This window comes from Populus euphratica, unplaced genomic scaffold, assembly GCF_000495115.2.
Source record: "Populus euphratica unplaced genomic scaffold, PopEup_1.0 scaffold93.1, whole genome shotgun sequence".
Lineage (NCBI taxonomy): Eukaryota > Viridiplantae > Streptophyta > Magnoliopsida > Malpighiales > Salicaceae > Populus > Populus euphratica.
In genome coordinates, this window is record NW_011499873.1 from 833,510 (window position 1) to 860,338 (window position 26,829).

The following is a 26,829-nucleotide window of genomic DNA, read 5'->3' on the forward strand; positions in this document are numbered from 1 at the left end:
GGTTTTTTTTATGGATTGGTTTTGTCATATCATTTATATCCATATCCATATCAATATCTAAATTTAAAATTACTATTTATATTATTATTTTTATCCAACAAATATGGATACTAGATATCCAAACCCAATCTGACTAGATTTTAGATATTTATTTCGAAGTCATTAGTTTTATTTTTCTATTAGGCATATCATAAAATAAAACATATTCCTTTCTTTTTCTACAAATATAATTTCTATAATAAAAATTGCATCTTATATTTAAAAAGAGAATAAAAACAGCATCTTTAATGATCCCTCAAACCTCCTAACAAAGCTATCAAAACACCATCTTTATAAACCTCATGGAATTTTTACAACCACCATAAAGATTTACTAGAATAAGAAAGTTTTTAACCTTTGTTTTTTTTTTGCAATGAACATCATCATGTAATATCAGTCGTGATATTTGAATAATTGTGTGTATGGTCATACACGTTGAAAAAAATACATCTATACTATGGAAAATTAGAAGATTATACTAGTAAAAAATAAAATTCAACATCACCCATGTAAAAATTCCTAACCCGTCTTTACTAATATAAAGACATGTAATGAAATATATTAAAATGTTGGTTGAGAGGGTAGTAATAATTATTTTTTAAAATTTATTTTATTTAAAAATATATTAAAATAATATTTGTTATATTAATATGTCAAAATAATTTTAAGTAAATTGGAGACTAATACATCATAGGCATCCATATTCGTCTTATCTATGTGACGATGTCCTTGAGTGACTTCTAATGATTTGAAAATAAGATTTTAATTGGTTTTATAATTCTCAAGGGGTAAAAAAAAGGTTACAGTGCAATAAAAGATGGTCAAGGTGATCGAGGGAGCCCTCAATCTCTTGTAACAGATCCTGCTAATTAAAGGCCTCAACAAACGCTCCATCTTTTAACAGCCAAGCATTCTCGTGCCCATAGCCACTCTTCGTATCTTTCCCTTTTTTTCTCCCTCTCTTTCTCATGGTAGATCATACTGACATTCTAGGCATACCAACAGGTGCCCCCATTTCTGTGCAGAAAAAGCAAGCTTTCAATTTTAAAGAATTTTGCAAAGCCTGTCTATCAATAGCCACCAGATGGCATCGCTTTAAGAGCAGATTATCTCCAATATCTCCAGGGGAAGAAGAATTAGAAGCAAAATTTGAAGCCATCAGCCACGGTCCTGAGGTAGATATACTTCCATGCATAAATTAGTTACTGTCAAGTTTTTGAGACTAATAATGTTTTCCACAAGTTTTTTTTTTTCAATCATCTCTCGAGAAAACTGGCATAAAAAAATTGTTACACGTAGAATTCGAAATCCTAGAATTTCATCAAGACGTTGATCTTTAAAAACAAGAAAGATCCACACCCATCGTGAATATTGCAAATACTTACGTAGGTGGGATTTCCAGGAACTTGGTTACGATACAGAAGACGAAGAGACGATGAATGGAATCCACAGTTTAAGATACAATGCTGATAATATGCGAGGTGACAATCCCTCGAGTCCAAGAGGATTCTTCAAACACAAAAGCATGGATGGCTGTTTTCCTAATATATCTTCTCCTCTGTCAAGAACTGGAAGCCGAAAGAGCCCTTCTCTGAAACCACCTTTTCTAAAGAGAAACATGAGCAGAAGAAGTACCGATTCTCATCATGGCTCCTCTGCATCTCTCTCGAGAAATGCAAGCCGGAATAGCACCAGCAACATCATGTTTTCAAACTCAATGGGAAAGATGAAACCTCCGGCTATTGAAAGGCCTCTCGAATGCACGCTTGATGAGTTATGTTATGGATGCATGAAAAAGATCAAGATAACAAGAGATGTCATTACAAACACAGGGTTTGTTCCCATGTTCTAAGTTCATCGTTCATTGCTTCTTCCTTTTCCCGGAATTTCTACTGTTCTTTTCCTTAATAATAGGTTCAAAATTAGATAAGGTTTCAAGATTGCAACCCTTCATATCTTTATCTGCTATATCTTAAAATGCCATAAAACTAGCAAGGAAAAAAATTGATGTTGTTTGACCGCAAAAAATGTAAGACTCAAATTGCGGGGAAACACCAAGTTTTTTTTTCAGAATGATTGTACGTTTATTAGGGAATTCTGTAAAGCATGTGAAAGTCCGGTTGGAATAGAGTAAAATCAAAATATCACTAACTAGTATTAATGTCGTCTTTCTTGTTTCTGGGTTTCTGGCAGGCAGATAATTCAAGAAGAAGAAATATTAACAATCAAAGTGAAGCCGGGATGGAAAAAGGGAACGAAGATCACATTCGAAGGAATGGGAAATGAGAGACCTGGCAGTTGCCCAGCTGATATAATATTCGTGATTGCTGAGAAAAGACATTCTTTGTTTAGAAGGGAAGGAGAAGATCTGGAAATAGGAGTAGAAATTCCACTAGTGAAGGCCCTAACTGGCTGCAAAATCTCAATCCCTTTGTTGGGCGGTAAGAAAACGAGTTTGTTGATCGATGATATCATTTACCCTGGCTATGAAAGGATCATAGAAGGTCAAGGCATGCCAAACACAAAAGAGCAAGGAAAGAGAGGAAGTTTGAAAGTCGTTTTCCTAGTAGAATTCCCGACAGAACTGACAGATGAACAGCGGTCAGATATTCTTAGTATTCTACAGGATTCTTCTTGAATTCATTCAGTTTTCCATAGGAGTCAAAAACCATTATCTCTGTTTTGCCGTCACAACCCAGTTGATCATCCTAAAATATACCTAGAATCTCTATGGCATACCTCTTCTCTGGCAATTGACCAAATATTTGGTCCAAGTGATAGTAGTTTGCAAGTTCAATGGAAACTGTCACTAGTAGAAGATTCATGGTACTTGTTTATATATTATTGGACCCCTTACAAGTGAATTTCTTTTTCCAAGCTGCTGGCATAAGGATCGAACCCGCAATGCTTTCAGATGCCATTTGGCTGTATGGCCAACAGCTACAACTAGCAAAATTTTATTTGCTGGTCTCACTTTCAAACCTGTGATTAGTAATATTGGATTGGTGGCTTGAGAAAAATGAGAATTCAACATCAGATTTCGTCTGTAAGCTGAGAATGATAGAACATTGTTAGTATTTTTTTTTTCAGTGCCATGCTTTGGAATAACCTTGAAAGAAAATTAAAGGGATGGGATTAGAGCAGGCAAATTCCAGCGTATTCTGGCAGACACAAATATTTAGAGAATCATCTTCTGAATTTTTTATTTTTATTTTTTTGGAACTAATAAGAATCCTTTGAATCTGAAAAGTTGTTAGCTCATCAAAATTTCGAGGACAGAATCCGAGCACAAATTTCATTCATCAAAAGGTGCAACTGACATTGAACTCCACTTCATTCTTTTGATTAATCAATGTTCCAGCTTACATTATTTAAGAAGAACAAAATACATAACAGTGATTGAGCTTGCATCGAAGACAGCCACATCATCTTCTTAAAACTTAAGACCGTCCAAGCAAAGCGCGGAGTATGTTCCAAAAATTGCTAGTCATAAAAGCCTTCATCAATCTTAGCTTTCCCCGTGTGTATGGTGGATATCTCAAAGCTGCATCGCCCATAAAACTTCGATATAGAACTGCCTTCTTGTGGCTAAAAGCATCGAAGGAAAATTTGCCATGGTACGAACCCGTTCCACTCTCGCCCACGCCCCCAAATGGAAGAGTATGAATTGCAAGCTACACCGCCAAGAACATATTAGGCACAGATATTAGATGGTTATTCGGATAAAAATACACCAATTTCAAGAGCGCGTATATGTAAAGAATAGATAAATGATCAAGCATTCAGTAATCCAGGAGTCTTAGTCCCTCTCTCGCACATAGCTGTGGTCCATGGTCTGTTATCGTGGTAATTCCCACTTCATGTGAGAAAGGGGGAGTGTACACAATCATTCATAAGTGCAGTTAGCGCCAGAGGCACCCAGCCATCCACCCCCTCACAACTATAAGTGTACTTGAGCGATGACCATAGAAATTGGGACTACTTGGGTACTATCGCAACAGGTTCTAGAAGTTCAGAGAAGAATAATTACATGCATAGCAATGTCATTTATGACCACACCCCCTGCAGAAACAGACACCACAAACTGCTCTTTCAGCTTCTTGTTATTGGTAAATAAATAAGCTGCAAGTGGCTTCGTTCCCGAATTTATCATATCAAAGCTGTCCTCGATTTTGCTAACCTGTTCGGGAAAAAAAAAAAAACTAAGAAAGAAATCATAATTGACATCCCACGTTTTATAGCAAGAATTCTGTGACAACCTGTTGCATTAAAATTTCTACTGTACTCAAAATTACTATCCAGATAACAGTCATGATTAATCTTTCTTTTTTATCATCTACGAAGGCTTTATTCCGGCCGAAAATTGCTCAGCAACCTCATACTAGCAGATTTTGATCAACTGACACATGTAGAGAGCATATCTAGAAAACTGTGATGTTACTGCTATTTCTAATGATAATTATTCTGCAGATGTAATAAGAGTTCTATCACTTCTGCCTGATATAAAGAGAAACTCCTCCTTTAATGTTATAGAAGTAGTTTAAATTCAATTTTATGTCCTCCTTCATATACTGTACACACAAATAATACAGCCATGAGCTGAGGATCTCTTGATGCTTACAATGAGAATGGGAAGCAAGGGACCGAAAATCTCTTCTTTCATTATCAGAGAGTCACAAGGCACGTCCACCAATATGGTGGGACAAATTTTCCTGCCATCGAAGATAAAATTTCCCAATGAGAAGCAAATTGCACCCAGCTAAACTAAATTAATGAACCAAGAAAATGGCAAGCAGATACTCACAGGTTGGCTTCGTCTCTTTCACCTCCATAGACAATCTTTCTAGAAACCTTATCCTCATCCAGTAGCTTTGTCAAACGAGAAAAATGTTTGGAATTCACAATTCGAGATAAGTCTTTTGATTCCAATGGATTCTTTCCATAAAATGTCTCTAGTTCTTTTTTCAGAGAGTCCACCTGTTCCACAGAAGGAGTTAATGGATGACTGAAAAAAGAAATGGAAAAACAAGGAACGGGAAATGAATACTAGAACTCAATATTACCAGTTTGTCAGCGCAATCTTTCGTTGTTATGATGTAATCCGGGGATACGCAAGCTTGTCCATTATTACACCCCCACTTGCCTGCAATTATCCGCCTAGTTGCAATCTTGGAGAAACAGGTAGAATTGTGTCAGAACATGACAGTGAGTGAAATTTATGGTGCCATAACTAACGGCGTGTAGCAATGAGCATGGAGAAAATGCACCTGTTACCAGCACATGGAAAGGGATGAGAGGAGTTCTTTACCTGTAAATCGATACCTGAATCAACAACAACTGGAGATTTTCCTCCAAGCTCCAAGACAACTGGTGTCAGGTGTTTTGCTGCAGCAGCCATCACGATGCGTCCAACTATTCCATTGCCTGTAAAACAAGGATGACATCTTCTAGGGTTCAAGGTGGGTTAAAGTACGAAAACATCAATTAACTTGAATGCTTAAAGCATCAATCTAGTTTCCTCTTTTACCTGCAGGTTTCTCCAAAAGAGTAACTGAAAGTTCTGTTAACTGGGCAGCAGTTAAATTGTTACTTATGTTTTCCTCATTTTAGACTAATTATTTGAGACGTAAAATCATGGCCTTGAAATGAAACAAACACTAAATATAGCAGTAGTTCAAAAGAGCACGCTTTGGATATCATACTCCACAAATTGGGAGAGCAGAATAATCTGAGCAGCATTGTCCTAAGACAATAGCAGAATAACTCCACACCAGCAACATCCCAAAGCAATGCAATTTATCACTCCGAGACCAAAATAGAAACATGTCCTCCTCAGGCAAAAGATGTATTCCACGATCTACCATTATAATAGGGAGTCCAAGAGATAACATTCTAACCTCCCCATTTAAACCTCGAGACCATGAGAATCTTTCTTTCTTCTGAAAAGTAACGACCACTAAGTCTCACGTACTCCCAAATTCTAAAAAACAGCCTCGTGTAAAGGAACCAGTGTATATATAAAATCTGGATTCTACAAAGCCCTTCCAACAAAATTCAGTTTAAGGCTTGAGTACAAAAATGTGAGAGACAAAATTACTTCTTTTAGAGGAATGCAAAAGCTACAGCCCTCAGGACATGCTACACTTTTCACATCATCACTGATTATAAAGAGCAATTTTAGTGGTATGGTGAGGATTGACATGAGACATTTAGGAACACCAAAGATTATAGAATGCTCAATGACATCTCTGTCAAACAGATATAAAAAAAATCACCCCTTACACATCATTGTATTTGGGATTAGTGTAAAGTGGAATTGATTTTTCTGCTCTATTACGCCTCGCTTTCTCCCTTTGCCAATACATATTTACTGTGCATGCTCAATATGCTTGAGAGTTGCTCCCTTTTTTTTTCAAATTAATAAAATTACACTTTTCCAACTATGTCAATCATATAAAAAGCAGAAAGGACCTCTAAGACTTCAAACTATGGAGCTGGCTTCAAACCCTTCCAAACACCTCTAGGAAAAGAATTCCACAACTTGTTCAACATCTAACAAGATGTTGCTTACATCACTTCAAAGAATTGTAAAAAAAAAATAAAGTATAAGATCAATTTTGTGTTGATTTACCACCCTTTATTTCTGTGTGTAGAATAATCTAACAATCAGACTCCACATGCATGTAGAAACAGAGGAATGAACACGAACCCGTATAAAATATTTTGTCCCACTTTTGCTCCAGTAGTGCAGAAGTTTCAGAAACAGCCCCCTCGACAACCTTTATCGAAGAGATATCCAAATACTCTGGAAGTAGTTTTGCAAGTAGCGAGGATGTAGCTGGAGAAAATTCTGATGGTTTTAAAACCATCGCATTACCGGCTGCAATAGCTCCAACAAGTGGATCGAGAGACAACACTAGAAAGAGAGAAATCAGATTTGATTATCATAGTGTCAAGCGACAGATGCAGGTAAATATAGAGAACTTTGTTTTATGAACATACAGAAAGGGTAATTCCATGCTGAAATAATCAACACAACACCCAGTGGTTCTGGCACTATTTCAGCTGATGAAGGAAAAGTTAACAAAGAAGTTTTTGCCTGCAATGAAAAATGATATGGATTGCACTCAATCATTTACAATAAAAGCCAATTTGTAAACAAACCACAAATAATGGAAAGGTTATATGGAGCAACCACCTTTTCTGGCATCATCCATTGTTTCAGTTCCTTAATAGCCAATGTACAAGAGTTTTTTAGCATAGTTATCTGCATAACATACCATCAATCAACTTTGGAGGAAACTGACATGAAACTTCACGTAGAACTTTATGCAATATAAATTATCTGAATTTATATGAAATGCGGCAGTTTCCATTATTCTCTTTTCATATTCACAACGATAGAAGTGCTTGCAAACCCACGCACGCAAACCCCACATCATACAGGGCTAAAAGATGATGTCCAAAATTAGCAATTAATCTGTAGCAGATTAATAAGATATCGTAACTAATACCTGAGACAATGGATACACTCGTAAGAAATACAGTTGATAGCGCTTTGGAGTCATGGTTCAGTTTCTTTTGGTGAGATTTTTATCCAAGAAAATAGTTTTCTAGGAAATACTGTCCTGATATTTCTTTCTTCATCAGTACATTCAAACCTAGTTGTGCCAAAATCCCATCCCAAATTCCAGTTACAATATGACTGCCTCTGTACCAGGTAAACAAAATTGATCCGAACAAGGTGTCAACGGGTAAAACAATCTAATGCACCAACTTCCACCATTAGAGTCACATACAATAAATATCTGGTCAAGAAATTGACTCAAATTTCTCATCTGAGTATTCCTAGAATAAGTAGTATAATAGACACTATCTGTCCATTTATAATTGCCCGAGCCCTGTATCTTTCCTTGCATTCAGCTGCATATCATATTTGAGACAGAGACTAAACCTTCTCATGAACAAAAAAGTGATGTCGTTAAAGCTTCTCTCGAGAATACCGGACCATTCCTACCCAACTTTCACTTAGACTATCGAAACCTAAGTACTCGCATCCAGTTAAAGCCAGAAAGTAGGGAATTCAAACCGTAACAAACTTCTAGTTCTACTCAAACAAAAGACAGAAAAACTAAAAGCACAGGGACAGAGCTACGAGGTTGCTGTTGTGATTTCACTATCCTGTAAGGACAGCAAAAAATAAATAAATTGCTGGTTCCTCAACTCCAACAGGTATTCAATGATAATAAGTAGATAGGTACTGATTCTGTGTCGTCAATCATTCCATTAAATTGCCTAGGCATAAAAAAAAATGTCACATTCACGTTCAAGGATGTCATATCATATAACCAAAAAAAAAAGGACGTATGAGGATTTAAAAAAAAAAAAAAGGTGCTATGCCTTAAATTTTTCTGACCTCGTAAACGATGGATTCGAGTTTAGGCTTTGAGAGATCTTGATGAAGAGCATCAACAATGTCTTCCTCGTGTTCATCGCACATCTTTATCATACTCTTCAACTGAGATATTCTCCATTCATAACTTCGTGTTTTGCCAGAAGCAAAAACGTCTCTCAGCTCTTTGGTTAACATATTCGCTGCCTCCACGTCAAACACCGTCTGTTTCTCCTCCTCCGTTGCCATTCCAACAATCGATCGATACAAAGAAAAGAGCTTTGCTGGTCCTTTCTTGAAAGGAGCGGTTAGTGAAAGGAAAGTTTGGTGTGTCGATGGTGTGTTGGAGTATGTTGTTCAAATAGACAGAGAAAGGGAGGGACCTTCTCTCTTTTTGTTTTTGATGGGACTGTCCGGGGAAGCCATGTGCTTGTTTTTGGTGGGACTTTCATCACTTTCTTATCTTTGTTGTATAGAGCTTGCAAGAGAAATTTATTTCTTTGTAGAGATAAATATGTTCATTATTTGTGTGGTCTAAAAATATTTTTAAAAAATAAAAAATTATTTTAAATTTTTTTTTAAATTATTTTAATATACTATATTAAAAATAATTTTAAAATAATTTTTTTAATATATTTTTAAACAACAAATATTTTAAAAAACAACTGATATCATAATACAAGATTTCATAAGTTTTAAATTAAAAAACCTTTTTATAAAAAAATAAAATAAGATGATACAATATTTAACTATTCTTACAATGTACACATAAACAATAATATATTAATAAAATATCTTTATAAAAAAAAAAATCGTTTTTTAAGAAATATTTTTCAGCAAAAATGATGTATAAATGAGAGTTGAGTAGTGTGTTGCTATCATGAGTACAGTGTTTTAAATATCGACACGAGCCATTTAAAATACTATATTATTAGAAAATAATAAATTTATAATATATTTATATAGGAAATAATATATTATGATATATTAATTAATAATATAAAAGCAAATTAATTTGATATATTAGTGCTATGATACTTTAATTTAAATAATATTGTTAGAAAATACATCCAAATACAAAACATGTTATATTATAAATAATTATATATTTTAAGTCGTATAAATTGTATTGTAAATTAGGATGTTATAGAAAAAAAAATCAATGTTATCTAAACACAAAAATATTTGATAAAAAATTCTACTATTTGAAAAAATAACTCAAAATGTATTATTTTCTAACTTATTTTATCATTTTACAACTAAAAATATCAATATACTTTACTTAAAAATATTTAACAAGGTTAGATATCTATAATATTATATTTAAAATATTTCAGATATCTATAATATTATATTTAAAATATTTATATTATATGTATAGTTACATTTTATGCAATGAGCTATATATGATGTAATAAAAAAATTCATAATTATATTTTTTATATCTTATTTTTTTATTGTAGGTTGTCTAATAATTACATTTAATATTTCATAAATGTTAAATAAAATTGAAAAAAAAATCAGCTAATTTTTTATAATACAGTAAAAACTAAAATATTATTTTTTAATTTATTTTCCATGACCAATCTAGCATCTAGAACTCTATCTTTTATAAAAAAATCGTTTTTTAAGAAATATTTTTCAGCAAAAATGATGTATAAATGAGAGTTGAGTAGTGTGTTGCTATCATGAGTACAGTGTTTTAAATATCGACACGAGCCATGTTTTCACATAATTTTAGAGCGCGTCATGTTTGGGGGTTTTGTTTTGGGTTTGATTGGAGCACAACAACCAAAGAAGAGCTGCGAATTTGTGTTTGATTGATTACGACCAGTTTATGTTCTTGCGCTTAGTCTGCGGGTTGTCTGTAAAAATTTAATGTAATAAAAGATATTTAGATTATAAATAATTATTTGACAGTGATATTGAATATGTTTTGATAAATTAATTTTAAAATATTTTGATTTAACTTTTATTTAATTTAGATTTAAAATTAAATTATATAAGAATTGTCATAATATAATTTAATTAACTAGAAGAGTTCAAATAAAACTCAATTGAAATGTAAAAAATATTTGAGAATAAAAAATAAAATTGATGTAAAAAATATCTTGACATGACTTATTAGTTAGATCGAATTTAAAATTAGATAATATAAAAATTATTTTAATATAATCCAACAGACTTAGTCGATATAAAGATAACCAGTAATAAAAAAAATATTAAAAAAATCAATCATAATAACTTAAAAAAAAATTCAATAACAAAAAACAATATTATTCAATTTTTAACTAATTGGACACGAAAGTACAAAATCAAGTAAACAAAAAGGACAAAACAAATAGATACATGTCAACTCGAGATAGCATAATATACATATAACCTCGGCAATAATAAATGGGTTGATTTGAATTAATCTATAAAGCTTGCATCTCATGCTATATAGTTGAGATAATCTAATAAAAAAACACAAAGTCAATTTAAAAAAACAATATTAAATAATAAAATCATAAAATAAAAAATGTCATCACCCATTAACTTTTAAAACCTGTAACATGGATCATTAAACTAAAAGCATTCTCTAACAAATCAAATATTGCAAAACAAAATCATAAAAAAAGATAATAATTAAAAAATAAGAATAAAAAATATAAATAAATAAATTAGAGGACAACAATAATTTTTTTTAGACTGTGAAATTAAAAATAAAGACAAATTTAACAAAAGGATTAAAAAATTAAAAGAATAAGAATTAAATTAAATAAAAATAATACATGGCAAATTAAAATTGAAAAATAAAAATAAATAACAACAACAATAATAAAAACTAAAGTTTAAATATAAGTAATAAAAAAGAATAAGTTGTAATTTTTATGAGAAAAGAGTGAAAAAGAAAAAAATAATAATAAAATTTTTTATAACCATCAATATGCATAGCATTAAAAAAAAGAAGATGCAGTGACGCTTTTAAAGATACAATAAAAAAGCATTTCTTGCTATTAAAAAGTGTTGCACTCGCTCTTTCACACGTTGACATTGGATTCACAATATTTTTCATTTAAATAATAATGAATTCATAGTAAAAAATCAATTTGCTCTCAATGAACTCAATAATAAAAAAAAAAGTAAAAGGATTGAAAAGCCTTTGGACACGAGATTTTTTTACTGTAAGAGTAAATGTGTTATTTTAATATATTTAAAAAAATAAAAAGATAAAAATATCCCACTTTTTCATTTTTAAAAATTTTAACCCATGATAGTTAAGTTGTTTTGGTATGATTAAGAAAATAAAAAGAAAAAGAAAAAAGACATTTATACCCCTGATTAGTCATTTAAAAAAAAAGACATTTATACCCCTGATTAGTCATTTAATAACTAATGAGTGATGCAAAAAAGAACAAGATTCCCCTGACACCAGGGCATTTTTTTTTTTAGAGATGACACAAACATAATACTTTTATAATGAATACTAAATTGTACAAGTGCACACTGAACATACCCTCAGCTTCAGCTCCTTTTTTTTTTATGTTACATGTTCATTGTCATTCAAAATTGATTGTGTTTTTCAATTTAAATCCAGCTGAATTGAAAATGACCGTAGTTGAAGGTAGAAACGGATGAGATTTTTTTTTTCCCTTTCTTTGATGGGATCCAAATTTCTTTTTTTTTTTTGCTGAGTTTTTTTTTTATCTTGTAATATAATTTTTGAATTTTTATCATATAATTTATAAAGTACTTTTATCATGTATATATATATATATATATATTGAAGTATATATATATTGAAGTTTGAATTTCATTTGATGATTTTATTATTTACATATGGAGACAATCAATTAAAAAAAAAAAAACTAAAATCGAGCATCAAACATGTAGTCTTATCGTTACTAGTTCAATGCTAGTCGCTACCTTAACATGTGGCGGTGCGTGTGGGGAAATCGACACCAGGACATTATCGAATGTAAACTATCTTATATGAACTGGACATGCTACATATCAATCTATAGTATATAGTTGGTGGTAAAAAAACATTGATTTAGTTTTAAACTTTGGTTAGATCCTTCACTGGTCTTTTGAAAAGGCGGGATTTAATTACTAATTGCAATCGTGTAGATATTTTAAATCTCTATTTTAAAAGTCAATAAATTTTAACTGGACTAGTTTTTTTTTCCAAAACATTTCTTACTGGAACACTAAACAAAACTTCAATCCCAGCATTTTAAAGTGTGAAGCTAACCGATTTATAAACTAAGTAGCTATTTGATAAATGTTCCCTCGCGGGTGGTGAATTTTATTATTTTTTTTTAAAGATTTTGTATACATATGCATGTGTTTTTCACATAAAAAATCAAAATGTAAATTAAATTTTTTATGCAAATATCTAATTAAATAAATCAATAATTATCTATATAAAAATAAAAAAAAACATCAACAGCTATTAAAAAATAAACTAAAAAAATTAAAAAATAAATATAAATTAAGATATTTGATACCATAAAATAAAAAATCAAAATAATAACGACTACAATTGAAATACAAAAAACAAAAATAATAAATATATTCCCTTTATATAGGAAAGAGAAAAAAAAACAAACATAGATAATAAATTATTTATTATTAGTCACCACGTATCACACTAGAAGAAAATAACACAATAATACTTTTAACAATAGAATAAAAAAACAACTTTTACTATTAGAAGATGTCACACATGCTATCCAGACAACATAGATGTTATTTATGTGATGATATGTACTAAGTACTCGCCAATATTTTTTTAAATAAAACATTAATTATCCAATATAAAAAATAACAAAATATCTTTTATGAGTATTAAAAAAAAAAAAAAAAAACCCTATGTGAAAGAAAAAGATGCTTTTTTAATGCGTGTCTTGTTTTTTTTTTTTCAAGGACAAATACATCACTCTACTATATTCTAAAAAATAAAAAGACAAAAAAAATTTATTCATCAATTCTATTCTTTTTAACATAGGATGTAAATAAGTTATTTTATTGTTTAATTTTTTTAAATATAAATATATCCTTTACCGATCTTTTAATTGCCCGTGGATGATTAAAAAAGATAAAACTACCCTTGACACCGAGACTGAAGGATAAAATAGTAATTTTCTTATAGTAATATCTACACTGACACGTATAAACTAGGAAAAACTCACAGTTTCTATTAATTTTCACGTGCCAAAAAAAACTTTTCGTGAATAAGCCAATAATCTCCCTACCAATGACAGAAATAAAGAAGCCACCCGACCAGAAATCACGGGCATCACTCTGCAATATCAATTTTTAAATTCTGCGCATGATATTCCCATCTTCCGTCCGTGAGGACGAAATTAGCAGCGAATCAGATCTTCCCGGCTTCAAAGAATCCTCCCATTGAATCCAATCTCGCATGCAATGGAGAGTGGTTCGCACTGCCCTATTAGAGAGATTACGCTACCAAATAGAGCAAAACTTACGCAAGTTACAAGCACCGTGTCACCAAACGTGCAGGTTCCGTTTTGTCAGAGTTCACGGAAAGAACTGGGCCTCAGGGGTACTTGCCGTCTCTTCTTATCTCACCAGTAGCCATTTATCACGGAGGATGATGCCACCCAAGCCATCATTGCCCACAATCGATTTTATTATTTTAAATTATCTAACTACCGCGGTGCCATTACTTATTAATTTTTTATTAATTTAAAGTATAGGCAATTAAAATATTTATTTTAAAAAAAGCAGGGGAAAAATTATCTCTTCAGTCTAAATTGTATTTTTTATTGATGCATTTTTTAAATAAAAACATTTTTTTCCATAAAAAAACATTGCTTTTTGTTTAAAAAAAATCATGACATGAAAAGAAAGTTTTGATAGAAAAACATATGAAATCATATTTTTTATGTAATGGATAAAACAGAATTAATCTAGTAAAAAATATATAAAGATTATATAATAAAAAAATAATCTAAGAAAAATATATAAAGATTCTATAATAAAAATATAAAATATAATTTTTATTTTGAATGAATATTCTTGACCATACATTTTTTAAAAAAATCCATATTAGATTCATATATAACAACTATTGAAAAGATTGCTAATATTATATATTAGAAAAAACACTACCAAGATATTATGTCACGTTTTGATGTAAATGCTCTTGAATGGTATTTGGAGGCGTTCACAAACGCTATCAAGATATAGCATGTCACGTCTTGACACAGTTCGGTCAAACTTTTGAGTTATTTAGGTCACCAAAGAACTGACCATGGCCTGTCCGGAGTGTTGAAGTTAGGTATTTCTGTTGAGGCGATGGCCTGGCAAGTAGAACAACCTTGGATGTTATTTAGCACGCCACAGTGTACTGTAGCAAGGCAAGCCATCGAGCATCTTATTTCCAGGAAAAGTGATGCGAGAAAAAAAAGAGGGGAAAAAATCTCGATTAGGAACCGTTTGTTATTGTATTTGTAAAGTGTGTGTGTGTATATATTCGTTCAGGCCAGGCTTGAACCAAGATTCAGTAACGTTAGATGCTTGTTGCGTGTTTGATATTGTGCAGGGTGTTTTTATTTCAAAATATATATTTTTTATTTTTAATATTAGTATATCAGAATTATTAAAAAATTAATTTGATATTTTTTAAAGTAAATATATTTTAAAATATTTTTTATTTAAAAATATATTAAAATAATTTTTTATTTTTTAACAAATATTTTTAATTTTAACACATTAAAACAATGTAAAAATATATAAAAAAATTATTTTAAACAAAAAAATCAAAATTTAAAAAAATATAATTTAAACAACACAACTAAATCATTTCCCAATCAGCTTAAAAAAAGCTATGCCCCCTCTCTTTTATTTTTTTAACATAGCATCCGACAGAATACTTCGGTTAACCTTTCAAAAGTATATTTCCAGACCCAAGCAAATAAACACAGGAGAATTTTGCCGGCCAGTCTTTGATCAATGGTTCTGCAAGTTGCAGGTTCACAGCAAATCAATCATTCTCCTGGAAGGACACGTACCAGACTTTGGGAGCTATGGTAACGTTACAACGCTACCCTGCAAGTTGTTTATTTTTATGTTTTAAAATATTAAAAAAATATTTTTTTGTTTTATATTAAAAAATTTATATATTTTTAGATTTTTTAATGTATTAATATAAAAAATGTTATTTTAATTCATTTTTAAATAAAAAATACTTTTGAAAATAATCATATTTTAAAGCATGAACTCACAACTTGAAAGTATAATTTTCTGTACATTGAAATCAAAATGACAGAGTGTTACAAATTGACAACACATGAATATAAACAACAATAACCAGCAACCTTCCATGATTATAGTCTGTCCAAAATCTATAAAAGATTAGTTTGCGACGTCATTCGACAGCAGCTAGCCACCTACTGCAATGGATCAAAGAACTGAGGACCACCACCTATGGATTTTTTTTCTTCTGGTTGGATGCAGCCGGCAGAAGTTCCAACTCCTCTGAATTTGTCTTTTTCTTATAAGAAAAATCCCTTTCCTGCTCAGAATCCTTTCAACATGTCTGTTTCTAGCCCCTTCAGAAAACCAAGCGATCGTCGAGATACAATGAAGATTTATTTCATTCGAGAGTATTTGGACTCTCACGACCACCACTTTTTCATGGAGGTATCGAGGAGCTGAATGCACGTAACAATCTACTGGCCGTAGGATAATCAAAATATCAATTTAATGTAGCGTGTGCGGATACTTAATGAGTCGTGACGGGTTTGAGCATCATTTTATGAAGATAACATGTCATGTCAAGCAATTAACGTGAAAGTTGCTCATGATCCACACTGTTCCACAGTTCACCTATTTTTATCTTCCAACATACATTATGTGGGAAAATGAAAAATAAAAGAGGCAGCTTCGAGGAATCTAGCTTAACTGGGAGATTTAATTTAATTGATTATGATTTGAATTTATTTTTTAAATATTATTAATTTGAGTTTTATAAATTTTATAATAAATAAAAATTTATATAGTTATTAATTTTAAAATTCATATGATTAATCAAGATATGTACAAATTAATCCAAAAATAATTAATCTAAAAAAAAAAAAGGCTTCAATACATGTCCGATTATATAAATGCTTCTGACTTTTTATCATTGCTTGTGGTCATGCATTGACAAAAAAAATAATCTAGTGTAAGGATAAAAATTTAATTATAAAATTTAGAATGTATTTAGAAGTGTAACATGTAAATACAAGTTTGGTGATATTGAGATGTTTTACGATAGAAGAGAGAATTGTGATATTGTTTTGTTTTTTATTTTGAAAATTTAAAAATTTATTTAAAAATTGTTTTATTAATGCATTTATTTTGTATTATTTCTTTCCCTTCAATTAAATATTTGTTTTTATGTTGAGACAAAGCACTGACTAAATATAACCTTTGAGGCTCTAATTAATTTTTATTTTATTTTTTTGGCGAGAGAGAGAAATCAAGAACGCTTTTCAAACTTTAAAGCTTCTCGTAATAAAATAAGCCCGAGCCCACCGCCACGATGCACTGAATGAAGTCAGGCCTCGGACAAAAACACCTTTTAGGCCCACCTTAAAGCTTTGTTTCCGGAGATCAATATGAGGCCCTATTCTCTCTGGATGGGGTGCTGAACTCCTGATAATTCGAATTTGGATTATTAATTTCGAGGCAATTAAGTTGGGCTGGTCTAAATCAGTACAGGTGTGGCCATCCATAATCAATTAACGGGCTCGGTCTTGCTTGCCTGAAGAGAAATTTGTTATCCTTTTACAGAATGTTTTTATTTTTTAAAATATTTTTTATTTAAAAATATATTGAAATGATAATTTATTTTATATTTTAAAATTTACAAGTAAAAATGATTTTAAATTAAAAAAATAATTAAAATTAAAAAAATCTTAAAATTATTCAAAATATTTTTAAAACACAAAAATCAACATCATTTTTTTTTTAACATTACTTACGTTTCCTAGCACTTTTCCGGAGTTGATTGGAATACCAGCGCCAACCTCCATTCATTTTGAGATTAACAGTCCGGGGAAGAGTACTGGCTTGTGGTTTTTGATGAGCCGCCACGAGTCTAGCGCCAGAGTTGCGCCAGAGTTTTTTTATCAACTATGATCTGCTAATTCGTTACAGCTGAGTCGGAACCTGGAAATCTATTAATTATATGATGAGAACATGAGTTTATTTGTCAAATCAAGCAAGGAATGTGGCAGCATATTATACAAAAAATTGCTGTATGTATAGCATTTCTAGAACTCAAGGGTGTTGTTGGTGATAAGGGATGAAGTCGTGGGAGTTGAGATGTAGATTTTATCCCTAGTTTATAATTATTTTATTGAAACAAGGGAGGTGGAAATAAAATCAATAAATGAGAATATTTTTTAAAATTGTATTATTTGTATATTAATTTTTTGTGCTATTATCATTACCTTAATCATTGATAAATGTCGTTATTGACGGTAATGATATATATATTTTTTTCAAATATATAGATATATATATATATATATATTATCATCACTTTTCACTGCCAGTATCCTTATTATTTTTGTTACATCCGCACTCCTCCGTTGGATTCGTGAACTTCCATTTACAATAACACATCTAGCGGCAATCATGCTCGTCTGTTCCCCTGCTGTTAAAATATTCAGAATTCAATCTCGGAACTGTTGCTCGTGTACATTCTATTCGCATGAAAGGTCTCGCAGCCATTACAAGTTTGTTTGGTATTTTAATAGCTGATTTTAAAAAATATTTTATAAAAGATTTTTTTTAATTAAAGTTAGTTTTAAAAATAAATGTTTGATTAAAACAATAGTTAAAATTAAAATTAAAAAAATAATTTAATGTATTTGATTAAAAATATTGATGAAATTACGGTTCTAAAATAATTTTTAAAAATAAATATTAATATTGATGGTTTTAAATTTAAATATTGTAGAATTAATTACTCCTATTAATCATAAAATAAATAATATTTTTTATAAAATATTTTTTATTATTTCATTAAACTATTTATAATTCCATTACATACAAAATTCATCCGGTAAAAAATACGGTTTTCATAATTTTTTGATCATGTAATAAAATTAGATAAAATATTATCAGATATAAAATTGATATTATAGTATGAGTAAAATTAATTTACTCTATACTAGTTTTTTTTTAAATATTGTTTATATCATAGTGCAAGTAAATTTAATTCACTCTAAACTTAAGTAAAATTAATTTACTCTATACTAGTTTTTTGAAAAAAAATATTGTTTACATCATAGTACAAATAAATTTAATTCACTCTAAACTAGTTTTTTAAAAATATTAATAAAATTAACACTAAAAAAAACATGTAATACAAGTGAAGTGCACTGTTTATTATTTTTTAAGTGAACAATGTAATTCTTTTGCAGTGTTCACTAGATAGTCTACCAGTGTACACTGTTCATGTTAATTATAATGTTTACTAAATAATGCAATTAACATGAACAGTGCATGAAAAGCAGGATTTCTTTACTTTTTATTAATAGCATTTCAAACATAAAAATTATATGGGACTCATGCATAGTAAATTAATTTTTTCTTTGCCAAACAACTGTAAACTACGTTTTAATTAAAACGTGACCGTAATCACGTAAACAAGCATCCTTTAAATTTAGGATAGGATATGCAACCGCACATCCACTAGATATAATTCAATGTTGATTTTTGAGATGATTGCAACCGCACATCCACCATATATAATTCAATGTTGATTTTTGAGATGATTAAGGATATGTTTATTTTTTTATTTTAAAAATATTTTAAAAGTAATTTATTTTTTTATTTTTATTTAACATTATTAATTTTTTGTGTTTTTATGTTATTTTAATGTGCTGATTTAAAAAATACTTTTTTAAAATTAAAAAAATATTATTTAGTATATTTCTAAACTAAAAATATTTTTTTTAAAAAAACAAAATCACACTTTTAAAATCCTTCAAGAACAGCAAAGGACCCAAACACTTTGTACCCGTTTAAAAATTATGCTATATAAACTACCGTATAGCACTTTAAATACCGAGCCATGCAAACAAAATTAATTGAAAACAAGCAACATTATTTTAATGAAATGATGAAAGAGACATGCAAACAGATACCAGTGCCACGAGTCCCAGTAATTACTCCACCAGATCGGCTGGAATCTCTCCATGTCTTTCTGGACCGAGAAAGTCCTGTGAACTTGTCATTTGTAATTTCCCAAGTGCCTGCACATGAAAGAAAAAAGCCTCGGGCTAGACCCGTGTGGCTGCCCTGTATATTTTTCAATACCAGAGGGTGGCCCTATTATTTTCTTTTTGAATCATAGATAATAAAACACAAGCACGTACAATGTGTTTTTGAAAACAAGAAAAAATCTAAACTGGAAATAAAAAAAACTTCTAAATGCATTTAATTAAATGAATTAAATTTTACATGCAATGATGAATGTAAAAAAAAAAACTTATTGGTGATAATTAAAGACTAGATTGAAAAATTAAGAGATAAAACATATATTAAAATACACAATTTTATAATACAAACAGCAAATGTAGTTGTGTTTGATAAATTTGTTTGTTGAAATCTACTTTTTTATTTAATCAGATGATAAAAGAAAAGCATACGAAAGAAAGCAAGTTGAATAAATCTTTTATTCGGATGCAAATAAATATTTGGGCATCGTTAATGTATTTTTTAAGAGGAAAAATAATAATTATAGATTTAAAATTTGATGAATCTGGGTTAAAAAAGTTATAATTTTCAATTTTTAAACAATTAAATGTTGAATGATGAAATTAAAGATAAAAATATGTTATCTAAATAATAACAAAAAAAACTTGACTTAACCTGAATTAATTCATTAAACATGCTATCCATATTATGCATCACACTAGATCCAACTACCTTTTATTCCCATAATTATTCTTTATTTGATTGTACATGAACAATCGCATTAGACTTTTTTCTACACGGACAACAAAAATTTAATTTTAAAAAATATTATTTTTATTAAAAAAATACCTTTTAAAAAAACTAGGATTTAATAAATTAAAAAACTAAAAAAAAAGAAGAGTTAATACATGTTAGCATTACTAGTTTGGCCCCAATACAACACCGCATGAAAAAAAATGGAAAGACTCATAAAACTCAGGGGTTAATAATTTAATATCAAATAAATTTTAAAAAAATCAGCTTAAAAGAAAATCTAAATTAATTTAAATTAACTTACAATCTAATATACGAGATAAGAATAGCATTGAAAAAAGAAATCTATAGTAAACCCCGGAGCTCAATGCTCGGCAACTCATAAAAAATAAAAAAATAAGATCAGATCTTATAAAAAAATAATCTAAAGAAAATAATAAATGAATAAATTGAAAAATAAAATAAGAGAATGAAAAGAGAACAGTAAAAAATAGAGGACCATGTCTAAATAAAATAAAATAAAATAAAATATTGGAAGATAAAATTAAAAAAATAATAAAAAATCAATTAAATTGAATTAAAAATAAAATAAAATAGAATGATAAGAAATAGAATTTTAAAAAAAGAAAATAAAAATAAAAAAGTACTACATTTAACACAAATACAAATTGAAAAAAATACTACATTTAACACAAATACAAATTGAAAAATACAATTAGATTTTCAAACACTTGACGTGAATACAAGGATCAAGAAAGGGAAGAGAGAGAGGATAAAAAAACTTCGTTGCCACTTAAACCACTGTGAATATAACACCACGCACCATGTCACTAGTTTCACCATCACAGCACACCTTGAAAGACATGTCGGTCGCGTCGGTAGTATAGCCATTGAAAGACTTTCTGCACCTCTGGATGGCACGGGGCACATCAACTTTTTTTTTAATGGTTTATTAATATTTTAATAATTTAAATTACTAAACATAGACATCAAAATATTAAAAAAAGTTACTGCAAAGATGAAAACACCTTTTTAAGCCAGCCTTATATTTTCTTATTACAAAATTAAATTTATCATTTTACTGTAAAAAAATATAAAAAAATTAAAAAATCTATCTCATGCAAATATCTCAATTAATTTCACAGTACTAGCTATCTCTAGCGCACCGAGAGGAATATTTTTTAACTGCAAGGGAGAGTTGTGTTATTTGACCGTGCAGCTAGAGTGGAAAAAACGAAAAAGAGCATGAACACAAAGCCAAATTTTCTTGTTTGCAAGGACAACGATGTGATTTTACCTTGAAAAAACAAAAGAATAAATCGACTAAATTGTCACAATCAGTTCGCAAATGACCTTTAGATCTTCTAGAAAAAAACGATTTTACACTTATATGTTAGGCAATTGCCTTATACACAAGGGTAAAAAAATCAATTAACTATGACACAGTACATCATAGATTTCTTTCGGTATTTTTTATAATAATAACAACAATAATAAAAAAGAAACACTTCGCTTTTTGGACTTTTGACTCTTCAGCGCCTTTCCAAGACGGTGTAGAGGCATTATTACAAACAGGTAAATGCTAATCCACTGCCAAACACCACCTATAAATGCGTGTGCGCACCTTAGGCGCTTAAAAAGCCAGCAAGCCCGGCTCATCAGCACATAAAAACAGTTGCACAATCCCGGATGGCACAATATCCCTCCTATTCAACACTGTCACCACCAAAATCGCAACCGATGGCTTCTCTCAGGGGTTCCGCCGCCACTGTCCGCCTCCTTCACTCCGCCTCTCGCGTCCGTCTCTCTCTCTCTTCAGCGTCCTCCTCATTGTCTATTTCCTCCTCCTCCTCTTACTCTCCTTCCTCTCTCAAATGTCTCCAATTCTCTCCTCTCGCACCTCACATTTTTAAAGATCAGGTCTCACTTCCCTCTCTCACTCTGTTACTCTATTTACATATTTAAATTATACGTTGCTCAGGCTGTTTTTTTTTTTTTTTTCATTTTTGTGATTTGTTTTGTTTTTATTTCTTTTTGAGTGAAGAAGCGATCGTCAATGAGCACTGTTGCTGCGGCGTCTGATCCTGCTCAGTTGAAGAGCGCCAGAGAGGATATTAAAGAACTGCTTAAATCTAAATCTTGCCATCCTATTCTGGTAATACGATTTTACAGTATTATTATTCTGTTAATTTACTTGATATAACAATTTTCTCTCTTTAAATTCAAATATTCATTCATAGTAATTTGCTTGTCAAATAAAATTATCGCTTTCTAGTTTCTATGCTGATTTAATGTTATTATTTATTATTATAATTTTTATAGGTTCGGCTAGGGTGGCATGACGCTGGCACATACAACAAGAACATAGAGGAGTGGCCAAGAAGGGGTGGAGCCAATGGAAGTCTTAGATTTGATATTGAACTTAAGCATGCAGCCAACGCAGGTAATTGCTTCACATTGTAATTACTATAACTAACAATTAGCTTGGTTTTTGTAAATATTCTTTGCCTAACCAACTTGGAATATTAGGGCTCGTTAATGCATTGAAACTGATTCAGCCTATCAAAGACAAGTATTCTGGTGTGACATATGCGGATTTGTTCCAATTGGCCAGCGCAACTGCGATAGAGGTCACGGTTGCTCTTTCATGAATTTTATGTGATTTGTTTGAAATCACTATCTTAACATTTTACTGATAAATGTGTTGCTTTTTCAGGAAGCTGGTGGCCCGAAAATTCCTATGAAGTATGGCAGGGTGGATGTCTCAGCTCCTGAGGAGTGCCCAGAAGAGGGGAGGCTTCCTGGTTAGTATTTTCAATCGGATCTTTATCAACCATTTCGATTAGTTTGGTTTTGTTGCCATAACCTTTTCTTTTCTTTTAGAGAAGCTTAAAGCTTGTTATAAAGTAACCACAGTTTAGTATTGATTTTTAAAATCCTAATTGGTGTGTAGCTGCTGGCCCCCCTAAACCTGCGGATCATTTACGAGAAGTTTTCTACAGAATGGGATTAAATGACAAGGTAACTTTAATTTCATATTATGCTTTACTCGGTGATTCCTCAATGTTCTTTTTTATTTTGTTTGCTGTTTAACTCTTTAAACTGCAGGAAATAGTTGCATTGTCTGGTGCACACACACTAGGAAGGTCTAGACCAGAACGCAGTGGTTGGGGCAAACCAGAGACGAAGTATACGGTATTTAAGCAGCATCTTCTGATTTTTAGAATATATGTTTTTTCTAGAGCTGCTTAATTGTAGACCTGGCAATCATTATGACTGTTATTAACGTGTCCTCTAGGAAATGTAACCTGCCAACTAAAAAGATTTTATAGACTTTTGTATCTCATTTAGCAGTTTAATATACTAGTAATCAATTGATTCCTTTTGCAACTGTGGATATAGCTTTAAGTATATTACACTAGCTAGGAACTTTAGATGATGGTTCCTAGAGATTGCCCAACCTCATATTCAGAGTTACCTTGAACGATTATCTAATCCTAATTGCTAAACCAATAACTTCGATTTCGATACATCTTTCTCTCATTTGACATCACTGTTAAATGGGAGATGTGCATATCTTTAGGTGACGGGCTAATAGTTGTGCAAGTGAGATGCTATAAAGTGACTATCAGTCAAATCATTGCCTCTTTCTCTCTATGCTCCCTTTTTTCTGGTGCACAACAACTAGTGATATTATCTGCCAGGCAATTTTTAAAGCCAAAACATGCAGTTGGAGATGTTAGATCTCTATTCCAGGTTCCTATTAACAACTATTGTTTTCCTTGATAAAATGTGCAGTTTATCATTTTGACATGGGATTTATTGCATGGTTTCCAGTTGACAAATATATGTAATTGAAGTTTTTTCTTTAATATCACTATCTTTTGTCTCATCTTGCAGCTTTGTATGGATGGTAATAATAGAAACAGTATTAGCTATAGAAAGCATCAATAGCATTTAGATATTTACAATCTATCTGCTGCGTTACAGAAAAATGGGCCTGGAGCACCAGGAGGGCAGTCCTGGACAGCAGAATGGCTGAAGTTTGACAATTCCTACTTCAAGGTTTGACAATCAGAATGTGGTACTTATGCCATAAACAGATATAAAAATTTAGGGGTGGGGGTGTAACAATGCTTGTTTGCTGAATATGATTTACCTGCACAGGATATTAAACAAAGAAAGGATGATGATCTGCTTGTATTGCCAACTGATGCTGCTCTTTTTGAAGATCCTTCATTCAAGGTAAAATGGATTGAAGTTTGAGTAAGATGGTCAAGAAGCACATAACAATCTTTTTAGTTAGCTTAATTTTGCATAAACTGCAGGAGTATGCAGAGAAATACGCTGAAGATCAGGAGGCATTCTTCAAGGATTATGCGGAAGCCCATGCCAAGCTAAGCAATCTTGGGGCAAAATTTGATCCTAAAGAGGTTTGTTAGCCAAGTGTCATCCCTGGATGTTCAATGCATGCCTTTTGTCTTAAGGCCTACTTTATCTGTAAGCCCCCCTGAAAATATTTGAAAGGTCTTGGAAAAATGTTCATCTTATGCACACAGCTCTTTTTTTTTTTTTTTTTGCCTCAGATAATAAATACGTGAGAGCTGCTTATGACTGATGTTTATGATTACCAAGCCCTCTAAGATAGTCCTTGACTGATGACATATCACATGAACGTGCATTCACACTCAAGTGCACATGCACGCATTCTTTCCATGTACTCTAGGGGTTAGATCTAACTACCCGTTCTTAACTTGTCTATGGATGCTTACTCACTTAAACTCCAGTTTTTTAATTTCTTTTCCATGTCTAATTTATTGAAACTCCCATGATTAGATTCAGTTGTAAAGTACAATGGTTATGAGAAAGTTGTTAACTTGAAAAACTAACTGATGTTTTGGTGATCAGGGAATTGTGCTAGATGGTGTTGCTGGAGAGAAGTTCATGGCAGCCAAGTACTCTTCCGGGAAGGTTGTAATTACTAGCTTCTTGTTTCAAAGCATTCTTTTAATTATTAATTATCAAAATTCCCTGCTTTTTTGGGCTGCATGGATGGTTTATATGGCAGAAATATACACATGCAAAATGTTCATTTTTTCACTTTTCATGATTCACTGCAGGATTAAAAAACAAGTATCTTGTTTTCTACTGCCGTTTCTTACAATAATACAGACAGGATGAACGTATTTGCTATTTCTGTGAGATCACATATAAAACTTGGAAGTTGAAATGAAGAACGAAGGAATAAAATTCAATTAGTGATGCTATTTGAAATACAGAGAGTTATCAGAGGCTATGAAACGGAAGATACAAGCCGAGTATAAAGCAGTTGGTGGAAGCCCAGATAAGCCTCTCCGGTCTAACTATTTTCTAAATATCATGATCGGGATTGCTGTTCTTAACATCATTTCTTGGAAGTTATGTTTGTTTTTGAGGATTGTTATAAAATAGTGTTGTTTCTACCCGCTTGGCTTTAATTGTGGTGTTTCCTGAGGTAAATAAAGAGTTCTGCTGCATCAAAAACCATAATATTGTGAGCTAATGAATGATCTAACGATCTGAAACTAGAAAGGTTGTGGTGGTGGTAGTGGTAGTGGTAGATCACCATGTACTGCAGTGGCAAAATGTACTCAAAACACATTTTCCTATCAAAACCCAGCCATTATAATTTTTCTAGACTTGCAGTCATAAATTGACGACCTGTTTGGCATTAGTAGTCATAAGAGAATTGCACTAGTAAATTGGTTGAGAGGGGCTAACCGTTGGCAAATGTGATTTCTTGAAGAACCCCCACCCCCACACCACCCCCACACCCAACCCATTTCGCGGTGTTGTCGCAAATGGCTTTTCCATTGGGGCATGCCATGGCAGAGTCTCCAGCATCCTCTCATGTATAGTTAGTCCAAATTGCCTAGTCCTCTCTTTCCTCTGCTACCCCTAGCAGTTAATGTTTCCATGGAGACACCATCAGAAATTGCATCATCCCCCTTCATCACTAACTCTCCTCCATCTTTTATCTCCTCTTGGGGCATCATCTGCTTTAATTTCAGATTCCACTCCTTCATTAACTCCTGAGTTGTTTTTAAATCCTTTCAATCTGGACGTATTGATTTCTGTCCTTGAAGTTTACAACATCCTTTATGACATACATATCTAAAATCCCATCAAAAAATTTATGAACAAAACCATCAGTTACCAACAAAGAGGGGAGTTTGAGAATAGGATGTGAAAAAATTATCAAGCCAAATCATATAGTCGTTGAATCAAATGGCAGAAAGGAAAGATGCCAAAAGCCTTTCTCAATTAAATGCATTTATATATGAACTCTACTGTTGTGGCCCAAATGGCTCAAGGCCATCAAAGCAGAAGTAGCAACCATTTGCCCATGAGAATAAGCAATCGTATTCATAATTTTTTCCAAGTCACTATATGCATAT

General features: G+C 31.4%; 3 protein-coding genes across 4 annotated transcripts; 2 read left to right on the top strand and 1 right to left on the bottom strand.

Moving 5' to 3' along the window:
- The first annotated feature begins 953 nt into the window (after positions 1 to 953).
- LOC105127782 (mitochondrial protein import protein MAS5-like) lies at positions 954 to 2,999 on the top strand. The gene is made up of 3 exons (XM_011029200.1): positions 954 to 1,214; positions 1,442 to 1,872; positions 2,233 to 2,999. Exons 1-3 carry the CDS (start codon positions 1,008 to 1,010, stop codon positions 2,675 to 2,677), a joined length of 1,083 nt encoding a protein of 360 aa, XP_011027502.1. The 5' UTR covers positions 954 to 1,007; the 3' UTR covers positions 2,678 to 2,999.
- A 312-nt stretch (positions 3,000 to 3,311) lies between these two features.
- ALDH3H1 (aldehyde dehydrogenase 3H1) lies at positions 3,312 to 8,859 on the bottom strand. Its single transcript, XM_011029202.1, has 10 exons — positions 8,456 to 8,859; positions 7,238 to 7,306; positions 7,042 to 7,138; positions 6,749 to 6,955; positions 5,348 to 5,463; positions 5,103 to 5,207; positions 4,844 to 5,016; positions 4,661 to 4,751; positions 4,070 to 4,219; positions 3,312 to 3,713 (listed from the first exon to the last, which is right to left on the bottom strand). The coding sequence occupies exons 1-10, from the start codon at positions 8,678 to 8,680 to the stop codon at positions 3,480 to 3,482; spliced, it is 1,467 nt and encodes a 488-aa protein (XP_011027504.1). The 5' UTR covers positions 8,681 to 8,859; the 3' UTR covers positions 3,312 to 3,479.
- Positions 8,860 to 22,002: 13,143 nt separating this feature from the next.
- LOC105127784 (probable L-ascorbate peroxidase 6, chloroplastic) lies at positions 22,003 to 25,918 on the top strand. 2 transcript variants are annotated; one of them, XM_011029204.1, is made up of 12 exons: positions 22,003 to 22,312; positions 22,440 to 22,547; positions 22,715 to 22,835; positions 22,922 to 23,022; positions 23,109 to 23,196; positions 23,346 to 23,413; positions 23,501 to 23,587; positions 24,383 to 24,457; positions 24,560 to 24,637; positions 24,721 to 24,825; positions 25,301 to 25,363; positions 25,513 to 25,918. In XM_011029204.1, exons 1-12 carry the CDS (start codon positions 22,082 to 22,084, stop codon positions 25,516 to 25,518), a joined length of 1,131 nt encoding a protein of 376 aa, XP_011027506.1. In that variant the 5' UTR covers positions 22,003 to 22,081; the 3' UTR covers positions 25,519 to 25,918. The 2 variants fall into 2 exon arrangements, with proteins under 2 accessions (XP_011027506.1, XP_011027505.1); XM_011029203.1 differs by having other exon boundaries at positions 22,004 to 22,312; positions 22,437 to 22,547.
- Positions 25,919 to 26,829: the final 911 nt, after the last annotated feature.